We start from the raw sequence: 17,072 nt of genomic DNA, 5'->3' as shown, positions 1-17,072 counted from the left end.
GTATATCGTCAGTATTTGAGCAATTGTATTCTCTTACTTTGAAAGGAAGAAGGTGGAGTTTTCTCTGCTCTTAGTGAAGGTGATGGGGAGGAACCTCAGCGTGATGTTCATCTTCCTGCCGCTGGCTGCCAGCCTCTTTGCCTGGATCACAGGAATTAAAGTCAATCGTTTGAGTTGGTTCGTTAACTAATCGTTTGAGCATTAACACCATTAATTCAACGGTTCCAGCTTCTCAAATGTCAAATTTCTATCATACATAATACCTTTGATTGTAGGCGGACAAAAGATATTTCCAACAATAATCTGTAAATAATAGTTTCACAGAAAAGTATTGGAACGTGTACAGAACTGTTTAGTTTTTCAAGTGGCCTGAAACACACACAAAACCCAGACCTTTAATAAAGTGACCGTCCAGTGTAACGGGATGAAACAGAAAGCTTCTATTCTTAGCCCTGAACAGATTTGCCGGGACCACAGACTGTGTGACATTTCAGTTCGATGGAAAAGTCGGCGGGAGAGAGACATCTCATCTCAGAACAAATTGATCTAAATACCAAACATCTGCTCCGCATGGATTAATCCAGCCAGGCAAGTGTCGTTAACAATCAAACCGAGGACGACCCGAGCTCCTTGCTCACTGCCCCTCATCTAAATTTGAAAGGACAGGCCGTTTTCCTTTCTGGCGACCCTGCTGCTCCCTCTATGACTTCAGATTGACGGGTAGAAAGGATTCATTGAAAGCTGGGGCTATACAAAAGCCAATAACAGATTGCTGTGCTTGCAATGATCTGGAAGAAACCCAAACCCCCCCAAAGTCCTCCTGTGCCAAACCATTATCTCTCGCTGAGAATGAGCCTCATTATTTTGATTGATTTGTGACCGCAGAAGCCGTCACTGCCTCTAAGTGGAATTACCGCGTCGCATTCTTACGCCCTCTGCCAACCAATGAAGCTGCAGTCTACATCCACGTCTGTCCTGAGTGATATAAAAGACATAGTGAGACTTAAAGGGGTTTATTTAGAATATTAAGTGTATATTGTTATAATAAGCGTATTCATTTTTGAGTGTGTTTTGATGAGGTCACTTCATCACCACTGTCTCACCATTGACCAGCACAACTGTAATCAGTTAATCTTTGAATCAAAGTAAACACAGGTGCCAAACTCTGAAGAAGTTTCCTCAAGAAATTCCGGAGATACGCTTCATGAGGGGAAAAAACACACTGTCAAATGTTTTGTCAGGTCATAGTGATCTTGATGTTTGACCACCAAATTCCAAGTTTTTAGAAAATTGGAAGGGATTCCGTCAAAGTAACCTTGGAGTGGCATGATGAAGAAGCCGGAACACACTCACACAAACGTCAGAAATCTAGGTTCGTCCTCGGGTCTACGGAACGTTTCCGTCAAATCTGAGGTGGCTCCCTCGAGGTGTTGACAAGGTCAAAAAACATGTTTTTCGAGGGTCTGCAGGGTCCTTGACCTTTGCTTTGACCATCAAAATCTGAGAATGTCATCCTTGAGCCCACGTGAAAGTTTGTAGCGAATTCGCTCACAGCGTCCCCGAGATATCGCTGTAACAGGAGTGGAACGGACCGACCGGCAGACTCTTACGTAAACGTGTCAGCGTTTTGGAGCAACAGCAGTAAGCATGGCATGACGACAGCCACGTCGACTGCAGAGGATTTTAGATCAGACGTTAAACGCAATGATTCAGTTTGACTTCATGGGCATCTGTGGAATTACTCTTGAATTTTCTCAAATTTGGTCAATGTGTGTTTTAGAGGGCTGTATCTCCGACACAGATCTTTATTGAAATTTTGTCATGATGAAATTAAATCAAGGCTGAGACTTGGCACCCTAATGTATAATAATCTGTTATCTTATTTAACAACCCTAATGTCCTGAAACTCTGAAATCTGAAGAACAATGAACTGTGTGACCGTCCAAAATACCTCCGGTCTCGACTGTATCAAATTACTGTTGAACTCAACATATGCATCTCTTCTTTTTCACATTTTTGGGCTGGTTTCTGAAACATCCTAAAGAACATCAGGTATAGGCATCGCTTCAATGAAAAGATTGAATATTTTGGGGCCAGTATGTAACTAGTAAAAGTTACATTTAGGGACTTCAGTGAAAGATAAAGAGTAAAACATCTTTACTATTACCCCTTGTCCACAAACTTAACGTAAAAAGACGTTCATCAGCTTTCTTGTGGCGCAAAAAATGCTTTTTGATGTGAATCTTGACGACTGCAGCAGAGACAGAGGTCGGCACACTCCGACTTTGAGACATATTTTAGAACATTTGTTCCAGGCATAACTGGTCATGTTAGCTGACAGGGTATAAATAATTCGCAGGAGGGCAGTTTTAGCATCTGTTATTATTTCATGTCTTTTTCTTTTTGCCAGCATTTCAGACAATTTTCTATTGTTTCAACCTCGTGTACATATTTTAAATATATTGGTTTGCAAATAACATCCATGAGTTAAATAATAAAGACAAAAATTATATCACACATAAAATTAACCTTTTTTGAAAATTATATTATGTCTACAGTAGGGCTGCAACGAATTGATTAATCTGTCGATTATTTTATCGATTAATCAATGTTGTTGTTTGGTCCATAAAAAGTATCAACCGTGTGTCCCAAAACCTCAACTAAAAATATTCACATTTAAGAAGCTGAAATCAGAGAATTACGACCTTCTTTCGCCATTTAAACTACTTGAACCGATTAATCGATTATTAAAATAGTTGGTGAGTAATTTAGTAATCAATTACTAATCGATTAATCGTTGCAGCTCTAGTCTACAGAAAGTATAAATTAAGTTTTTTTTTAAGAATGAACAATGGGACGATTCCTGATTCGATCACTTCAGTCTATGTACGGGTGAGTCGCTTGAGAAAAATATTATTCTTGACTTTCAGTTTTCTCTAAGTTTACTCTCTTTTTTAAAAAAGTCTGATAAATACCGTCCCCGGTCTTCAGCCTGCGTGTTTGGCTTTAGTGTCTTTGGGTCTTTGTTGAGTTTAGCGTCGAGTTGGCCCGTTGGGTTCAGCTTGTGAAATCCACAACGGCGTGTTTCACACTTAAAAGCTGTTAAATGTGGCCCTGTATTAACTTTTACCTTTAGCTGCTCAAGATTGTTCCACACTCAGGAGAACAGTCTTGGCTGAAGTGCCCGAGCAGTTATGAAATTTAGCCCTTTTCATGAAGCTTTCACATGAATAATAGTGACAGCAATGCAGAGAAGACCATCTGTTCTTAGTTGTGGAATATCAAATAATACCCTGCGCTTATCACATCTGAATGATATAAAAAAAAAATACATTAGAAAACCTTATGTAATGGTCTCTATGTCCAGATATACATTTCAATTTTGTGGAATGTCTGTTTTGTTTTTAAAGGATATCATTTATTTCTTTGTTATACTTATTCTGGTTTTCCATCGTACTGCTGCCTTAGTTAATGCTCAACCTAAATAAGAGGTCAACTTGTTCAGGAATTTGAATCTTATCTTCAGACATCTGAGATCCTTCACCCAGTGTTGCGTAAGGACGTACTTTAAAAGTGGTGCGAGGAGCCCGGATGAGATTGTCCCTGGTGGTGCCATCAGCAAATCGACCTGTGTCCTCCAGAAACCTGTAGTCTGCAGAACACGTACAGGACAAACAGTAAACACACATGATGGTAAGAGAGACGCATTTCTTTTTATAATGCCACTCATTATGAAAATTCTATGGAAACATACAACTACTGCCTCCCATACGAAATAATTTGAATAACAACCCACACTATGCTTCTTAGTTCCAAAAATATTTTCATCAAATTCGAAAATTGAACAGGGTTTTAGAATAAAAATTGGAGAAATTATTCTGAATCTTTTTAGTTTTTTTAGTCTTGAGAAAGGAGTAAAGAAGATGCCGACCACTGAGAAGCGCCATTTCATCAAACTGTGTCAGGGACACAAAGGCAGTTTTATCTCGGACTCCGCTGCATCCGGAATCTTCTTTGTGTTTCTTCACACACACCAAGCTGCAAAAGCGAAAAAAGAAAACAATTTTTAAATAATGCTTCAATGTCTTTTTTAAGGGAGTTTGGTGTGAAGGCATTTCAGTTTCCACTGAAAAAGAAATCAGTCAGAAAATAACTCCCCAATTACTAATGTAGTACCAAATTCCCAGTGTATGAATTAATCCAATACATATAATAGAATCCTAATATTCGGAATGAAAACAGTATTATCCACAGTAAGTAAGTAAGTAATCTTTGTGTATATAGCACCTTTCACATACACCAGTGCTTCACAAGGCTAAAACATGATTCAATTCAAGACAATTCAATTTTCTAGCAGTAATTTCACAAACTACTAATATCTGCATTGGAGAAGCTGAAGTAGGCATTTTCGATTTCAAATAACTCAAGCAATTAATTATTGAAATAGGAGCTGATTCATTTTCAACTGTTTTAGTCCTAAATATAATAATGATAAAAGAGGCCATAATGCTGCATCATGAGTACTTTCACTTTTGATACTTACATGTCATTCATTTTGCTTAACAAGTTTAACTTGTAATAGAGTATTTGAATTTTTATTACAACTTATTTAGATTTTAAACATCACTGAAGCGAATGTGATTATTCCAAAGAGCCTGTGTAATTGACGTTCTGGAAGATCTTATTAAAAATAAATAAATAAATACTTTTGGGACTTAAAACGAGCACGGAAAGACACTCGGATAGAGACGGGTATTTGGCCAGGAGCTGACAAAGCCGGTGTCCGTAGAGACAATGAAGAAGGAATGACAGATGGTGCCCAGAACAACAGGCAACAAAAGAGGGAAGGATAATGGAGACGGACGTTCCCCCCGAGGCGCCCTTTAATGACATTTTCAGGTATGACCTTTAATATGTCCTTTACTATTTCAAGGTTATATTGTAGAAATGTCTCAGCATCCGCAGCACAAAGAACAAGCCATGAATCAGTGGCTTGTTGTCGCTGGACTCGAATCAAAGAGAGGTTCAGGCAGTAAGTCAGTTAGAAATATTACATTTCAACGGTAGAGGAGATTTTTCTTCATTACATAACACTTTTTGAAGGTTTTTATTAGTGATATTAGACGCAGCTATTTATTATGTCATATGTAATTACATGATCTCATCGTACGGGTTGAGAGAAGAGGATCAGGGGGAAGATCTACAAGCTCATCGCGTTTGTGTGATCTCACTGCGAAATGTCATAGTATAAACAAGAATTTATCTCCGGTGATAACAAAGAAATCTGCCTGCAGTCGAGCTCCGAGCTACTAAATTAATCAGAGATCAGGGACAACGCGGTGCAAAGTGTCGGCGTGAATGTGGCATTTGAGATACGTGATCTAGTGTTTACTTTGAGGAAATTACAACAAAACGTCTGCGGCCAAGTCTTGACTGTGGGTGGACCGCACTCTTTTTTTGCTTGCTTTACTGACACTATCCATTGTACACTGTCCAGTACACACACAAAGATAGATTATGCGCAGGCCACGTCTTTTTTCATGCACCCAACCCGTCCTTGTCTTGGCTTTTGTTACATAACTTGAGGCTCTAGGGGAGATTTTTCTTTGGTAAACACGTGGTGGAAAATCATTTTAACCAAATTAGAGCTTTGGCTTTAAATCTTAAACTATGGGGAAAGTCTTTATTTTTTTCGTCCTGCGGTGTTCTGCACTGAGCTGTCTGCTAACAGAGGGAATCAGAAGCAACAGTGCAGAAGTTCATAGAACATCTGGCATATTCAGTCTCAGGGTTTTCAAGTACATTACAGAAAGAGAAGATGGGGTTTGTGATATATAGGCGCAATAACACAACTTAAAAACTCTCACTTCCTTTTGTAATTAAGATCTTATGCTTTTATAAATATGCAAAAAAGACTTTATGCAATTTAAACATATAGGGATGAAAAAAATGCACATTATGTTGCATTTTTAGCGATAAAATAACTCTATAACTTGTATAAAAGTGCAACTCACCTGCACGAATGGGTAAGGCAGGCAGGACATCTGTACTTTGCCTCCTCTGATCGACACACGACACAACTGTTGGAAACACAACGCGTCAGTGGCACAGACACACACTGAGAAACAAAGTGTAAAAAAGTGCAGCACATTAACCAACGTCGATGAAGCTGACGGGACATGAGATTAAACCTTCAGCATCATGACTGAAACTGTCCACCCTTTATTGTCTCAGTTTAAAAATGAGCCCTGAGAGATTCTACATGTTTCCTTTGGCAACCCAAAAAATATTTAGGCAAACAAAGCACATAATGTTGTATATTCTGTGATGTGTTTGTGTTCACCGCTGAGGTGAAACTCCTGATCTTTATCTTTATTTTATGTAGGATTGCACAGCTGCCACCTGATTGGCTGATTGGATAATGAAATTAACAAGCAGGCGTCCAGGTGATCATAATGACATTTTTAAAATGGACGCCCTGAACAAAGTGTGCTGTATTTCCATGCATAACAACAAAGAGAAAAGGGGGATCACGTGTGACAGACATAGATGATGATAATAATAATAATACTAATATATTGGATTTATAAAGCGCTTTTCATGTACCCATGACCGACAATAGTATATTTCCATATTATTCTCGGTCACTCTAAGCGGACAGCTACTGACCATAACGACTTAGTTCCCATTTACAAATTATATGATAGCAAAAACATCGATAATGCAGTACGTGCATTAGCACCATTAAATCAAAAGTGTGTGTGTGTGTGTGTGTGTGTGTGTGTGTGTGTGTCGTCAGCAACACACCAACTTTTCGTCTCGAGGAGGCGTTCACGTGGATTGTCCCCAGTCGGTAACACATTTTTCCGATTATTGCGACACCACGTGAATGCACCAACAGCTAATAATGTCCGACATTTGATATATATTCATTTCATGCCATTAGAAGTTCAACATTTCAATCGTGTTAGTTTTGATTTTTTTTTTAAAAATACATATATGTTTTCAAATATATTCATTTTGCCTGTTGCCTCCTCATTTCCGTCCAGGTCAAGGAGGAAAGTGAATAGGAAACTTTTTCGACCGCAGCCAATCATGATGATTATGACTTCACACGTTGCCCGTGTTGCACTTCCGTTTCGGCTGAGCTGAACACATATTTATACTGCGGTGAACAGTAAAGTACACCAAAGTACTACCTACTGTACAATATTATACTCTTCTGTATTAGGTCAGACAGGTGGGAGGTTTGGAGTTGGAGTCATGCGTAGCTAGCTAATAGCTTGCTAACTTCTTAAGCTAACGTCGCACATAAAACGATAACAAACGTGTCAGTGTTTGTTTTTAAAAACGAGAGATACTCGGCGTCAAACTAAAAGCGACACTGATTTAAACGAGCCTGGACCAAACAAACGTGTGACGCACATGCAGCTGTGTGACGGTGTGTAAGCAGGTTTGCTCCGCGACTCACTTGGCGAGAGAGATCTTCCTCTTCGTCCCCCTCGGCTCGTCCTCCTCCTCCTCCCCCGGTCCGCCGTCTTCCACTCGGCTCTCCTCGGCGGACATTACACCGGTTGTCGGTAGAACCACGGAGCACATGACGGGAGAAGAAGCGGCGGACAAACACACACACAGACACACGTTGGACGCAGTCGGCGCGGCATCAAAACAAACCCACTTCCGCCACCGGCGACACGTGGTGGCGATGAGTTCCGGTTCGAAAACCTGCTCGGTGGCGACCCCTAGTGTCTACGCGTCACCACTACAACAAATGACTTGAAGTGAAGACAAGGTCTGTTGTTGGTTCTTGGGGAAAAAGGTGTAACGTAACTAAGTATATTCACTCAAGATTTGTAGTAATTGTACTTTGGTATTTACATTATATTTTACTTTGTACTTTTACTCCACTACAATATAGACATATTGTACTTTTTGCATCTATATATATACATTTAAGAGGTAAAGTTACTAGTTACTTTTCTTATTAAGGACATAAAAAAACCTGTACACTTACAAAATACAACACATTTGTTCAAGAATGAGCCAATGGTTTCCAACATGTTTTAGGTTTTGACATCAAAGCAGCGTCTGCTTGTGTCTCCTCGCCACTTTTCAATTAGGAGCACCGCCGACGTTTTCACTTTTTTTTTTTACCTGGCCTGAAGGGATAATATGTTCCATTAGCTCGCACCGCCCCAAACACCAAAAAATAAAATAACTTTTGTATATCAAATCGTTGTACTTTCTTTTTATTGTCTCATGGCCCTTTGCAGGGGGCTGATCTTTAGGTTGGGACCCTCTGGACTGAACCAACTCACTGTATACGAAGTTAGTTATTAGCTTTAACTCGAGAAGCTACAATAGTAAAATGCTGGTTACACACTGATCTACAAACTATATATAACTAGAATGTCACTCAGTAGAGCTCATGCCTCCACTGATGCCCAACAGTCCCCTTGAATTTAAACAAGCTGCACCAAATTGTGCACACTCATAGATATTAGTCCCCCAAATGTCTGTTTTCTTTTTCCTTTTTTTTCATCAAGATCCGTGTTTTACTCCCTTGGAGATCCTCTGGATCAGCTTCAATTTTTATGTTTTGGTTTTCCCACCCCTCCACAAAATTTCATGGAAATCGGTTCCACAGTTCTTGTGTATTCCTTCTGACAAACAAATGGTGATGAAGACATAACCTCCTTGGTGGATGTTTTAACATTTCAGTCACAGGTGACATTTCAGAGCGGTGTGTTTACTGTCACTGCCGATACTTTGACTACAATTTTAAATGCAAGACTTTTGCTTGTGATGGGAGTGTTTTTATTATGGTATTGGTACTTTTATTTAGGGATTTGAATACTCCTTCCACCATGGGATTTTGGGTTTATTACCTTCGCCAAAGAGGTTATGTGATTGGTTCAAATTGCATGTTTTGTTTGTTAACAGGATTACTCAAGAAGTTATGGACAGATTTGAATGAACAGAGATAAAGATAGGCATCGAATTAAATTATGGGAGGGATCCAGATACATATCTGGATCTAGGAAAACATCCTCACTATTTTCCATGAGGAAGAACTATGATTAGTCTACAGTGGTAGTGAGGAGTCGTAACAAATCACCTGACATTCATCCGACATCAGGTGGACACACTTTGTTGCTAAAAGCGATAAATGCAAAACTTATTTTCTCCAAGAAAAAAACTCTGCTCCGTATCAACCACTTTCCCTTTTTAGATTAAATAGTCTTGTTCAAGGGCTCCTCGACGATGGTAATGATTTATACTGGCCCACTTCGGTATTACATTTCTTCACGTTTCTGCCTCCACTAATCTAAAATAATTTTATTTTGTATAAATATATTAATGAATGTCATAACACAAATTCTGTCTATTCCTGTGGAAGGTGACATTGGAGTATGATGTAATTTCATCCCAACGCATGACGTCACGTGTGACTTCAACTGCACGGATCCATTTTATGGATAAAATGTTGCATTTAATTGTTTTGACAACTTATTTATTATTTACACATTAGTACCCAACTCAATCGGCCACAGATTTTATTTTATAATTACACTTTGTTCAAGGTAATATAACTTAAGAATATGAAATGACTTGTTTTGTTTGGGTGTCTGACTCCACTGGATGAACGGAAATGTAACAGAATGATAAAACCTAAAGTCAACACAAAAGTCACACCTCAAGAACATAAATACTTCTTTAGACTGAGTTGTGGTCGACCAAATATTTCTCTGAGTATAATTTACTGTGATACAGTGATGTGAGCAAGAACAAACAAAAAAACAGAAGGATATAAATAAACATACAGTATGCTGTCAATATATACACAGGAAATGTAAAAACTCGCTGATGACTCATTGTTTGTTGCAGCACCAATGGCAGGTTTCCCCTGAAGAACCTACCACATAGACGGAAAAGTTACAAAAAAAAATATATGTAGTGAATCAAAAAAGAAAATGGTTCATAAATTAAAAATGACCAAATCAACATAAGTACTTAAACAACATAACACATCTTGATGTAACCGGTACATACAACACAAAGGCAAAAAAAAAAAACAAAAAAAAAAAACAAATGGACTAACTTGACATGAGCAACTATTCTAGAGAAGCAAATGAGCAGGTAGAGGTAGAGGTCCGACTGGGCGGGACTGAAAATATCATGAAAACAACGTAAAACAAAGCCTCTGATTGGAAAGTGAAATATTTAAAAAGCAGTCACACATCATCCACATGCTATTGCACTCATATAAACCTTTAGTTAGACACTGCTCCTATGTAGAGGCCGGGCACGCTCCTTCGGGTTGGGCCCCTGTGTAGGATGGTCTGGGTGTGTTTGGGGGGTGAGGGGTGTGAGTTTTGGGGTTTGGACAGGCTGCTGCTTGGTGAGGCCCCTCCCCTGTGACCAGGGACTGATGTGGGTCCACGCACAGTCGACCTAAGCACCATTTGACTGGAGATTAAAAAAACAAAACATATTTTTACACATTTATTCGATAAATATTGGTATACACCGTTCTCCTCTGGCTCTCCACAGAGATCGAGTTCCTCCAGGTCGGCCTTCAAATTGGACAAAGGTCATTTGACAAAAAATTTGCGACTCCCACGGACGCTCGCTCAGGCTCGGTGTCTCGAGCTTCTCTTTGGCAGGCAGCCATTTTAGAACAGCCTTGTATTGAAGTAGTTTGATGTGAGCAGGCGAGAGGACGGCGTCGTCGGTGTCAGAGGAAGCAGACCGGACCAATTTCTAGGTGTCGCTGACTGTTGGGCTGCGACGTGGGGGATTCCTGCACGTCTACAATAGGAAGCTGACGACTGTCCTGAGTGTGGAAGAAGAAACGTGACTGGTGCCAGCTCCCGTCTTGGATCTGATCGGAGGGAGGGAAGAGGATGAAAGATGAGTCAACTGATTACCACTTCAATCATCCAAATGTCATAAATACCACAGAGTACCCTTGGAAACAGATAACGCTTGGAAGTCGGTTTTATTCAAGGGATAAAAATGGCAATCAATGTCAATCTTTGTTTGAAATTCGTGGCCGATCAAGGATTTTTGGAGCCAATGCTGATAGTTATGAAATCAATACATTGGTGGATCTTTAAACATCTGTTAGGGTTGTACTTAAAAAGGAAAAAAATATGGGGTTCATTAAGTTTGCAGTGATGTAAATTCACAAGCCTTTTCTGGGATATGTTCTGAGAAAAGAAAGTTTCATCTCAGCGCGTATCGGACAATATCACTGAATCTGTGATTAGTCAATATCGGACGATAAATAGAAAAGAGCTGTACAGTGAAACTATCTGCAAATCAGCACAGTCCAAATCTCTTTATACCTCGATTTCCATAATTGTATTGAAAAAACGGGACACCAGGATTTGAGAGCGCACACAGTAATCCTGTATGAACCCCACAATTCATTCAATCACTTCTCTGCTACCTTGCACTCGTCTTGTAGCACGTGTGGTTGAAGTAGTGTGTCCTTCTCAAACGTCTGTTTGTTCCAGCCACGAAACCGAAGCGAGGTGTTTTCTTTACGTGCGGGTCCGCCGGAGGCGAAGCTGCCCGCCGGGACATTAGGTGGGTCGCTCAGGCAGTGGAGGGTGATGCCGTGGCTGGCCTCAGTGCTTAACAAGTGGAGAAATTTCATTTGGACTTTCCCTACGCCAAACGCCATCTGTGGGGAGGGAGAGAGAGCGTGATGGGCGTTATCACAGCTCTATTCCTAATTTCTAAATTCAAACCTTCTGGATTGTTGTACAGTCTCTTGTAGGGTGTGTGGAAAGGAGCAACAAGGGTGTTAAGGTGACCGTCACAACAAATGTGGTCCAGGCTCCATGTTCAAAAACATTGATTTGAGCTCAAGCACTTCATCGTTACCTTGTTAGAGGCCAGTGGATGTAAACAGGTCTGTCCTCCTGCAGTGAAGTTGCAGAAGACCTGGAAGGCGTCAGAAGTGCAGCCCAGATTTGGATCAATCCAGAACCAATCTGAAAGGTCCCATTCACGCAGGAGACAGAGGCAGAAAAGAACAGTTGAGAACAAATCATGTGGTGAAATATCCAGCCAGCCCATTCTCTACCAGGTACCAGCTGGACGAGTCTCTCACCGTCTTTGAGTTTGTGCCGACAGTCCAGCAGATCTTTGCAGACGCGAGCCGGGTTCTCCCTGGTGCCCAGAGGCTTTTTGATGCTCTCGATCACACTGCTCAGATAATGCAGGGTCTTCAGGATCTCCGTGCTCTGGTCTGGCAGGTTCATCTCCGTGTTCTGGAAACTCTGGTTCAATATAACGAAGAGAGAACGTAAACACAACTGCCAAAATTGTATATTAAGTGCCTTAATTACAGTTGCACTACCAACAAGAGGAGCAAAATATCTGCTCAACCATCAATCTGCCACATCCATCCCACAATCCGCCCCATGCTCCACAGAGCTGACTGAGAGTATTAGGAGTCTTACCTCTGTCCTGAGGGCAGCATTAGAGTCTGACAGACCGTAGACTGACGAGTCATCGTATATCTGCCTCTGTGGATTTGAAAATCAGCATATCAAGTTTAATGAAATACATAACATGCTCAGTTATCCTGTTCATTATTAAAACTGCACGATTTTAATCCGTAGGCCTCGTTCGCAGTTTACAGAGCCGGCAGTTTCAACACACGTCCAGTTTGTAGAGAAAACTTTAATAGAATGGGAACACACTTTAATAACGGAGAAAGGCGGTAAAATAAGTCTTCCATCAATAAACCATCACATTCCTGACTCCAGTCGGGGGGGAGGGGGAAGAATAAGACGGGCCACGCAACATAAACTCTACAGTTATCACATAATGTGTGTAAACATCTGACACACAGTGGAGCCCACAAGTCTGAGACCACTGTCCCAAAGGGTCTCAGACATTTGGACCCCACAGCAGTTTGTTCTTCTGGATTCTTGGAATTGTTCAAACGCCACTCAGATGGAAAAGGCTTGTCTACAGCTTTTAGCGAATAAGCAGCAGCTAAATTCTTGGCCTGGCTCTCGCACATCCTGCCTTTGGCTCGGAAATGGATCTCGGCACGAGAGAATTCATGGATTACAGGAAGAGATGTAAGAGAGTTACGCCGCTATGGCTGCAACTAACGATTATATTCATTATCGATTTATCATTTAGTTGTTTGGTACATAAAATGGTGAAAAATATTGGGAAATAGTGTTTCCCAAAACCCCGAGATGATGTGTTTTTTTGTCCACACACCACAGATATTCAGTTTACTATCACAGAGGAGCAAAGAAACCAGAAAATATTCACATTTAAGAAATCAGAGAATTTTGACTTTTTTTCATGAAAAACGTTTCGCCGATTATCAAAATAGTTGACAAAAAACGACCTTGACCTTTGACCACCAAATTCTATTTGGTTTGACCTTGAGTCCAGGTGGACGTTTGCGCCAAACATAATAAAATTCCCTCCAGGGATCTATGAGATATTGTGTTCACGAGAATAGGAGTCAGTCCTATTCTCGTGAACACAATATCTCACGAAAGTACAGACGGACAACAGGGAAACCTTATGTCTCCCGTCATGGCTGCCCCTCTTAGTTCATGGCCCAACTCCTCTGTGGTTTTACGCTGTTCTCAAACAAAATGTTTTCTTTCTTCTCGATCATCCTAGCTGCCTGTTTTAGCACTTACCGTTGGACCGGGAGCACCAGGGGGTCCCTAGGGTGGGAAGAGAGAAAAAGGCACAGTGAAAAATGATCCCATTGTGGCTGCGGTCAGTTCACTCTCAAGTCAATCAGTCAGTGGCTCTGTGAAGCTACAGTACAGGGACATGTACAGGCCAGAGAACTCCCTTGGAAATCAGAGATTGTTCATATGGTAAAGCCACCAGTAATCCCAAACTGTTCTGTTTCCAGAGTTTAAATATGCACAGGCCCCAAAAAATAATGAAAAAATCAGTCTGGACTGAACTGAAATCGAGCTCATTCATGAATCTTCACATTAGAAATATAACAGAACTTTATTGTTACAGTAACAGAGTAAGTGAAGTATTAAACGGAAACGTGATCATGGGTTAACACTTACTCTGGGTCCTGGACTTCCTTCTGGTCCTTGAGGCCCCTGAAAGTGTGAGAGAGTATTTCTTATAAATGGCCACAAGTACTGTATGCAGAAATGATATCTTCTACGTGAAAACCCTTCCACGATGTGATCTTGAAGAGCTTTCAAAATGAAGTGCGTTAGATAATTCCTGAATAGAATGACATTGATCAGCATTGGAGTCAAAGAACCGCTGCAGTCTCATTCATTTTCTTCTTTTCGTGTGGAACAGCCGTACGTTTTTTCCTCTCTGTATCGTACTGTACGTGGTCCCCTAGCGCCCCCTCTGGCTGAGTGAGGATCTCTCACTGTTCTACAGCAGCTACTGTACAAAAGGGACAGCTGGACTTATTAAGTATGTTTGTGGGGTTTCAGGTAGTTCTTGTAAATATATGTGAGTGTAAGCATCATATTCGACATCATCGGTGTTGGAGGAGCAGGCTGGAAGAAGGGCCCATTGTGTGTGTGTGTGTGTGTGTGTGTATGTGTGTGTGTGAGGTAGTGTACATTTCACAGGGATTTAGCCTAATCTGAGAATCACACTGCAGTTTACATTACAGACTGGGCACATGGATACGGAGGTGAATGTGTGGACTGCACTGTGGTTTGCTGTGCTAACATTTTGACAAGGCCTTTCCTTCACAGTGTTTAGACGAGCGGTTCTGCAGTGAGACGCAGAGCGACTGCTATTTTCACCATGACTCAGCCAAAGTGATCTGCTGTCACTTTAGGATGTAGTCGTATAAACAAAACGACCACTGTACCTCAGCTAGAAGTCATGCATCTTTAAACACAGCGTTCGTACTTTTTTTTTTTCTCTCTCTTTACGGCCACAATTTTGCTGTGAGGTTGCGACACAATTAGCCAAGCAATGATTTCTCAGAGAGGAATTTGCAAGAACGACACGTCAGTAGTCGAGTGCAGTCATCATATAATCACACGGCAGTCTATAGCCGCATGTAATCATATGTACAGTACTGTAAATCATTATCATACCATATTGACAGACTTTCTTTTTTTAATTTCAAGTTCGACTCCGACCTTACCATTTCACCACCGCTTCCTTTCGGACCGCGCGGCCCCTGAGGAAAAGAAAAATAACAACAATGAAACGATATCAAGTCGTTTTTATCACACTCTGTAAAGCTTTCTCACATCTCTTTTCTTAGTTTTCATTACACACACCCACACACACACAAACAAAAGAGAAACGTACAGGTTTGCCCACTGGGCCGACCATTCCCTCGGGGCCTACAGGTCCAGTGAATCCCTGAAACAAACACAACAGAGCAACTGCTCAGAAGACGGAAACAACCTATTCTGTATCTTCATAAGCTCTTGGTATCAAAACACTTTAGAAGATCTTCCTATTCATACAGGTTTTAATTACGAGCAGTGAGGTGACGTGCCTACTGGTTCTATCTTTATTAAACTTACCAGAGTCCCCATCGGGCCTTTAGGACCAGGGAAGCCTCGAAATCCAAAATCGCCATTCGGTCCCTGATAGAAGGAAAAGGAGCCTTTGTTATTTTGATATATGTCATTGTAGAGGGACAAAACAAACTCATCCTCTATCATTACCTCCACCAGGGAGGTTATGTTTTCATTGATGTTTGTTTGTTAGTTAGCAGGATTACCCAAAAACTCCCTGCTTAGTTTTCCTATGGGTGTTTTGACTGTTGGTTGGCGACTCATGGTCTTACCTTTGGCCCTGGAAAGCCCTGTAGACCGACCATCCCCGGATCTCCAGCTTCGCCCTACAATTAGAAAAGAAAAAAATGTGCATCATAGCATCGGAGGGACCTTGTTTTTTTTAACAGAAACACTGGGACATTATGTATTTGACAACATGAAGAATGCCATGAAGAATAAACCAGTATTTCTGTGTATGAGTTTTGCTCCGCTGAGTTGGTCTGTAAACATTTCAACGTCCATTTAAAAAGAACTGGGACACACACACACACAATACTTTATACGTCTGGATCTAAAGTATCCCAAAACTGTTCTCTCTTTCACTCACACACACACACACACACACACACACACACACACACACACACACACACACACACACACACACACACACACACACACACACACACACACACACACACACACACACACACACACACACACACACACACACACACACACACACACACACACACAGTCTGCACCCTGCTTTGAGTCTGTCTGCCGTCCCGTGTGGCAGACATTATGTTTGTACAGTCAGTCAATCACATCCTCCAGACAGCTCCACTTACGGCCCGCGACTTTGGCCGAGAAACTCTATTCACCGAGTGGTGTAAGGGGATCTGACCCCAGGGCCTGAGTCCGCTCTCTGTTTCATGAGCATCGATGCAGATAACTGGAGGAGGGAGGGAGGAGGGAGGAGGGACTGAATGTCTTTCTTTTTTGAACAGTTACATAAGTAAAGTGGAGCACCTCTTTTTCAGGTCTCTGGAGGGTGAGGATCTTATATAACTGGGCCCTGACCAGGCACAATGTTTCCATTCCTGGTCTCGCCCACATAATTTGTTACTCCACTCAGGGTGGAAAAGTGTCAGACACACACATTTTTTTAAAAATCCCACCACAGATTGGCTAAAGTAAACGGCCTGCAGCTATATTTAGAGTGGCATCATAGAACACATTTATAAAAGCCCATTTTAATAAGGATACTCTGGGGATGGTATCAATTTAAAGGCGCGTTATGCAACAATTTTACCTTAAGCAGCTTCAACATAATTTTGATAATGCACAGAGTTTTATTAGGCAGAACGGTGCTCTTTGTTTCCATGTCTGTGTCCTCGACGTGCTCCATGTAACTGTGGTGAGTGAGTACGAATCCTGTGTGAAATGCCTAAAGCTGTGCACACAGTACACTGAACCACTGATGCCTGTTGTTGCCACGATTTGGGAGTCGTACGACTCTTTTCAGTCAGAGAATTGTCAGCAGTGATGGTATGATAG

At 41.1% G+C, this 17,072-nt stretch overlaps 2 protein-coding genes across 3 annotated transcripts in view; both read right to left on the bottom strand.

The window, feature by feature from the left end:
* The window catches only part of ddah1 (dimethylarginine dimethylaminohydrolase 1), a 117,777-nt gene extending 110,082 nt beyond the window's left edge, over positions 1-7,695 (bottom strand). The window contains exons 1-5 of one of the 2 annotated variants that reach the window (XM_047336958.1): positions 7,472-7,695; positions 6,015-6,080; positions 3,932-4,038; positions 3,567-3,652; positions 38-141 (exon numbers count right to left, since the gene is read on the bottom strand). In XM_047336958.1, the coding sequence (XP_047192914.1) occupies positions 38-141; positions 3,567-3,652; positions 3,932-4,038; positions 6,015-6,080; positions 7,472-7,599 (491 nt within the window). In that variant the 5' untranslated portion in view covers positions 7,600-7,695. The remainder of the gene's footprint in view (positions 1-37; positions 142-3,566; positions 3,653-3,931; positions 4,039-6,014; positions 6,081-7,471) is intronic. The other variant, XM_035648790.2, reaches the window with a different exon arrangement.
* Positions 7,696-9,497: 1,802 nt separating this feature from the next.
* LOC118318097 (collagen alpha-1(XXIV) chain) overlaps positions 9,498-17,072 on the bottom strand; it is a 78,925-nt gene continuing 71,350 nt past the window's right edge. The window contains exons 50-60 of the mRNA XM_035647431.2: positions 15,803-15,856; positions 15,537-15,599; positions 15,316-15,369; positions 15,146-15,181; positions 14,085-14,120; positions 13,692-13,718; positions 12,477-12,542; positions 12,125-12,293; positions 11,896-12,005; positions 11,456-11,692; positions 9,498-10,885 (exon numbers count right to left, since the gene is read on the bottom strand). Of these exons, the coding sequence (XP_035503324.1) occupies positions 10,739-10,885; positions 11,456-11,692; positions 11,896-12,005; positions 12,125-12,293; positions 12,477-12,542; positions 13,692-13,718; positions 14,085-14,120; positions 15,146-15,181; positions 15,316-15,369; positions 15,537-15,599; positions 15,803-15,856 (999 nt within the window). The 3' untranslated portion in view covers positions 9,498-10,738. The remainder of the gene's footprint in view (positions 10,886-11,455; positions 11,693-11,895; positions 12,006-12,124; positions 12,294-12,476; positions 12,543-13,691; positions 13,719-14,084; positions 14,121-15,145; positions 15,182-15,315; positions 15,370-15,536; positions 15,600-15,802; positions 15,857-17,072) is intronic.

Source organism: Scophthalmus maximus, chromosome 13, assembly GCF_022379125.1.
Source record: "Scophthalmus maximus strain ysfricsl-2021 chromosome 13, ASM2237912v1, whole genome shotgun sequence".
Classification (NCBI taxonomy): Eukaryota; Metazoa; Chordata; class Actinopteri; order Pleuronectiformes; family Scophthalmidae; genus Scophthalmus; species Scophthalmus maximus.
The sequence above is the reverse complement of the archived record's forward strand: the minus strand, read 5'-3'. Positions and strand labels throughout refer to the sequence as shown.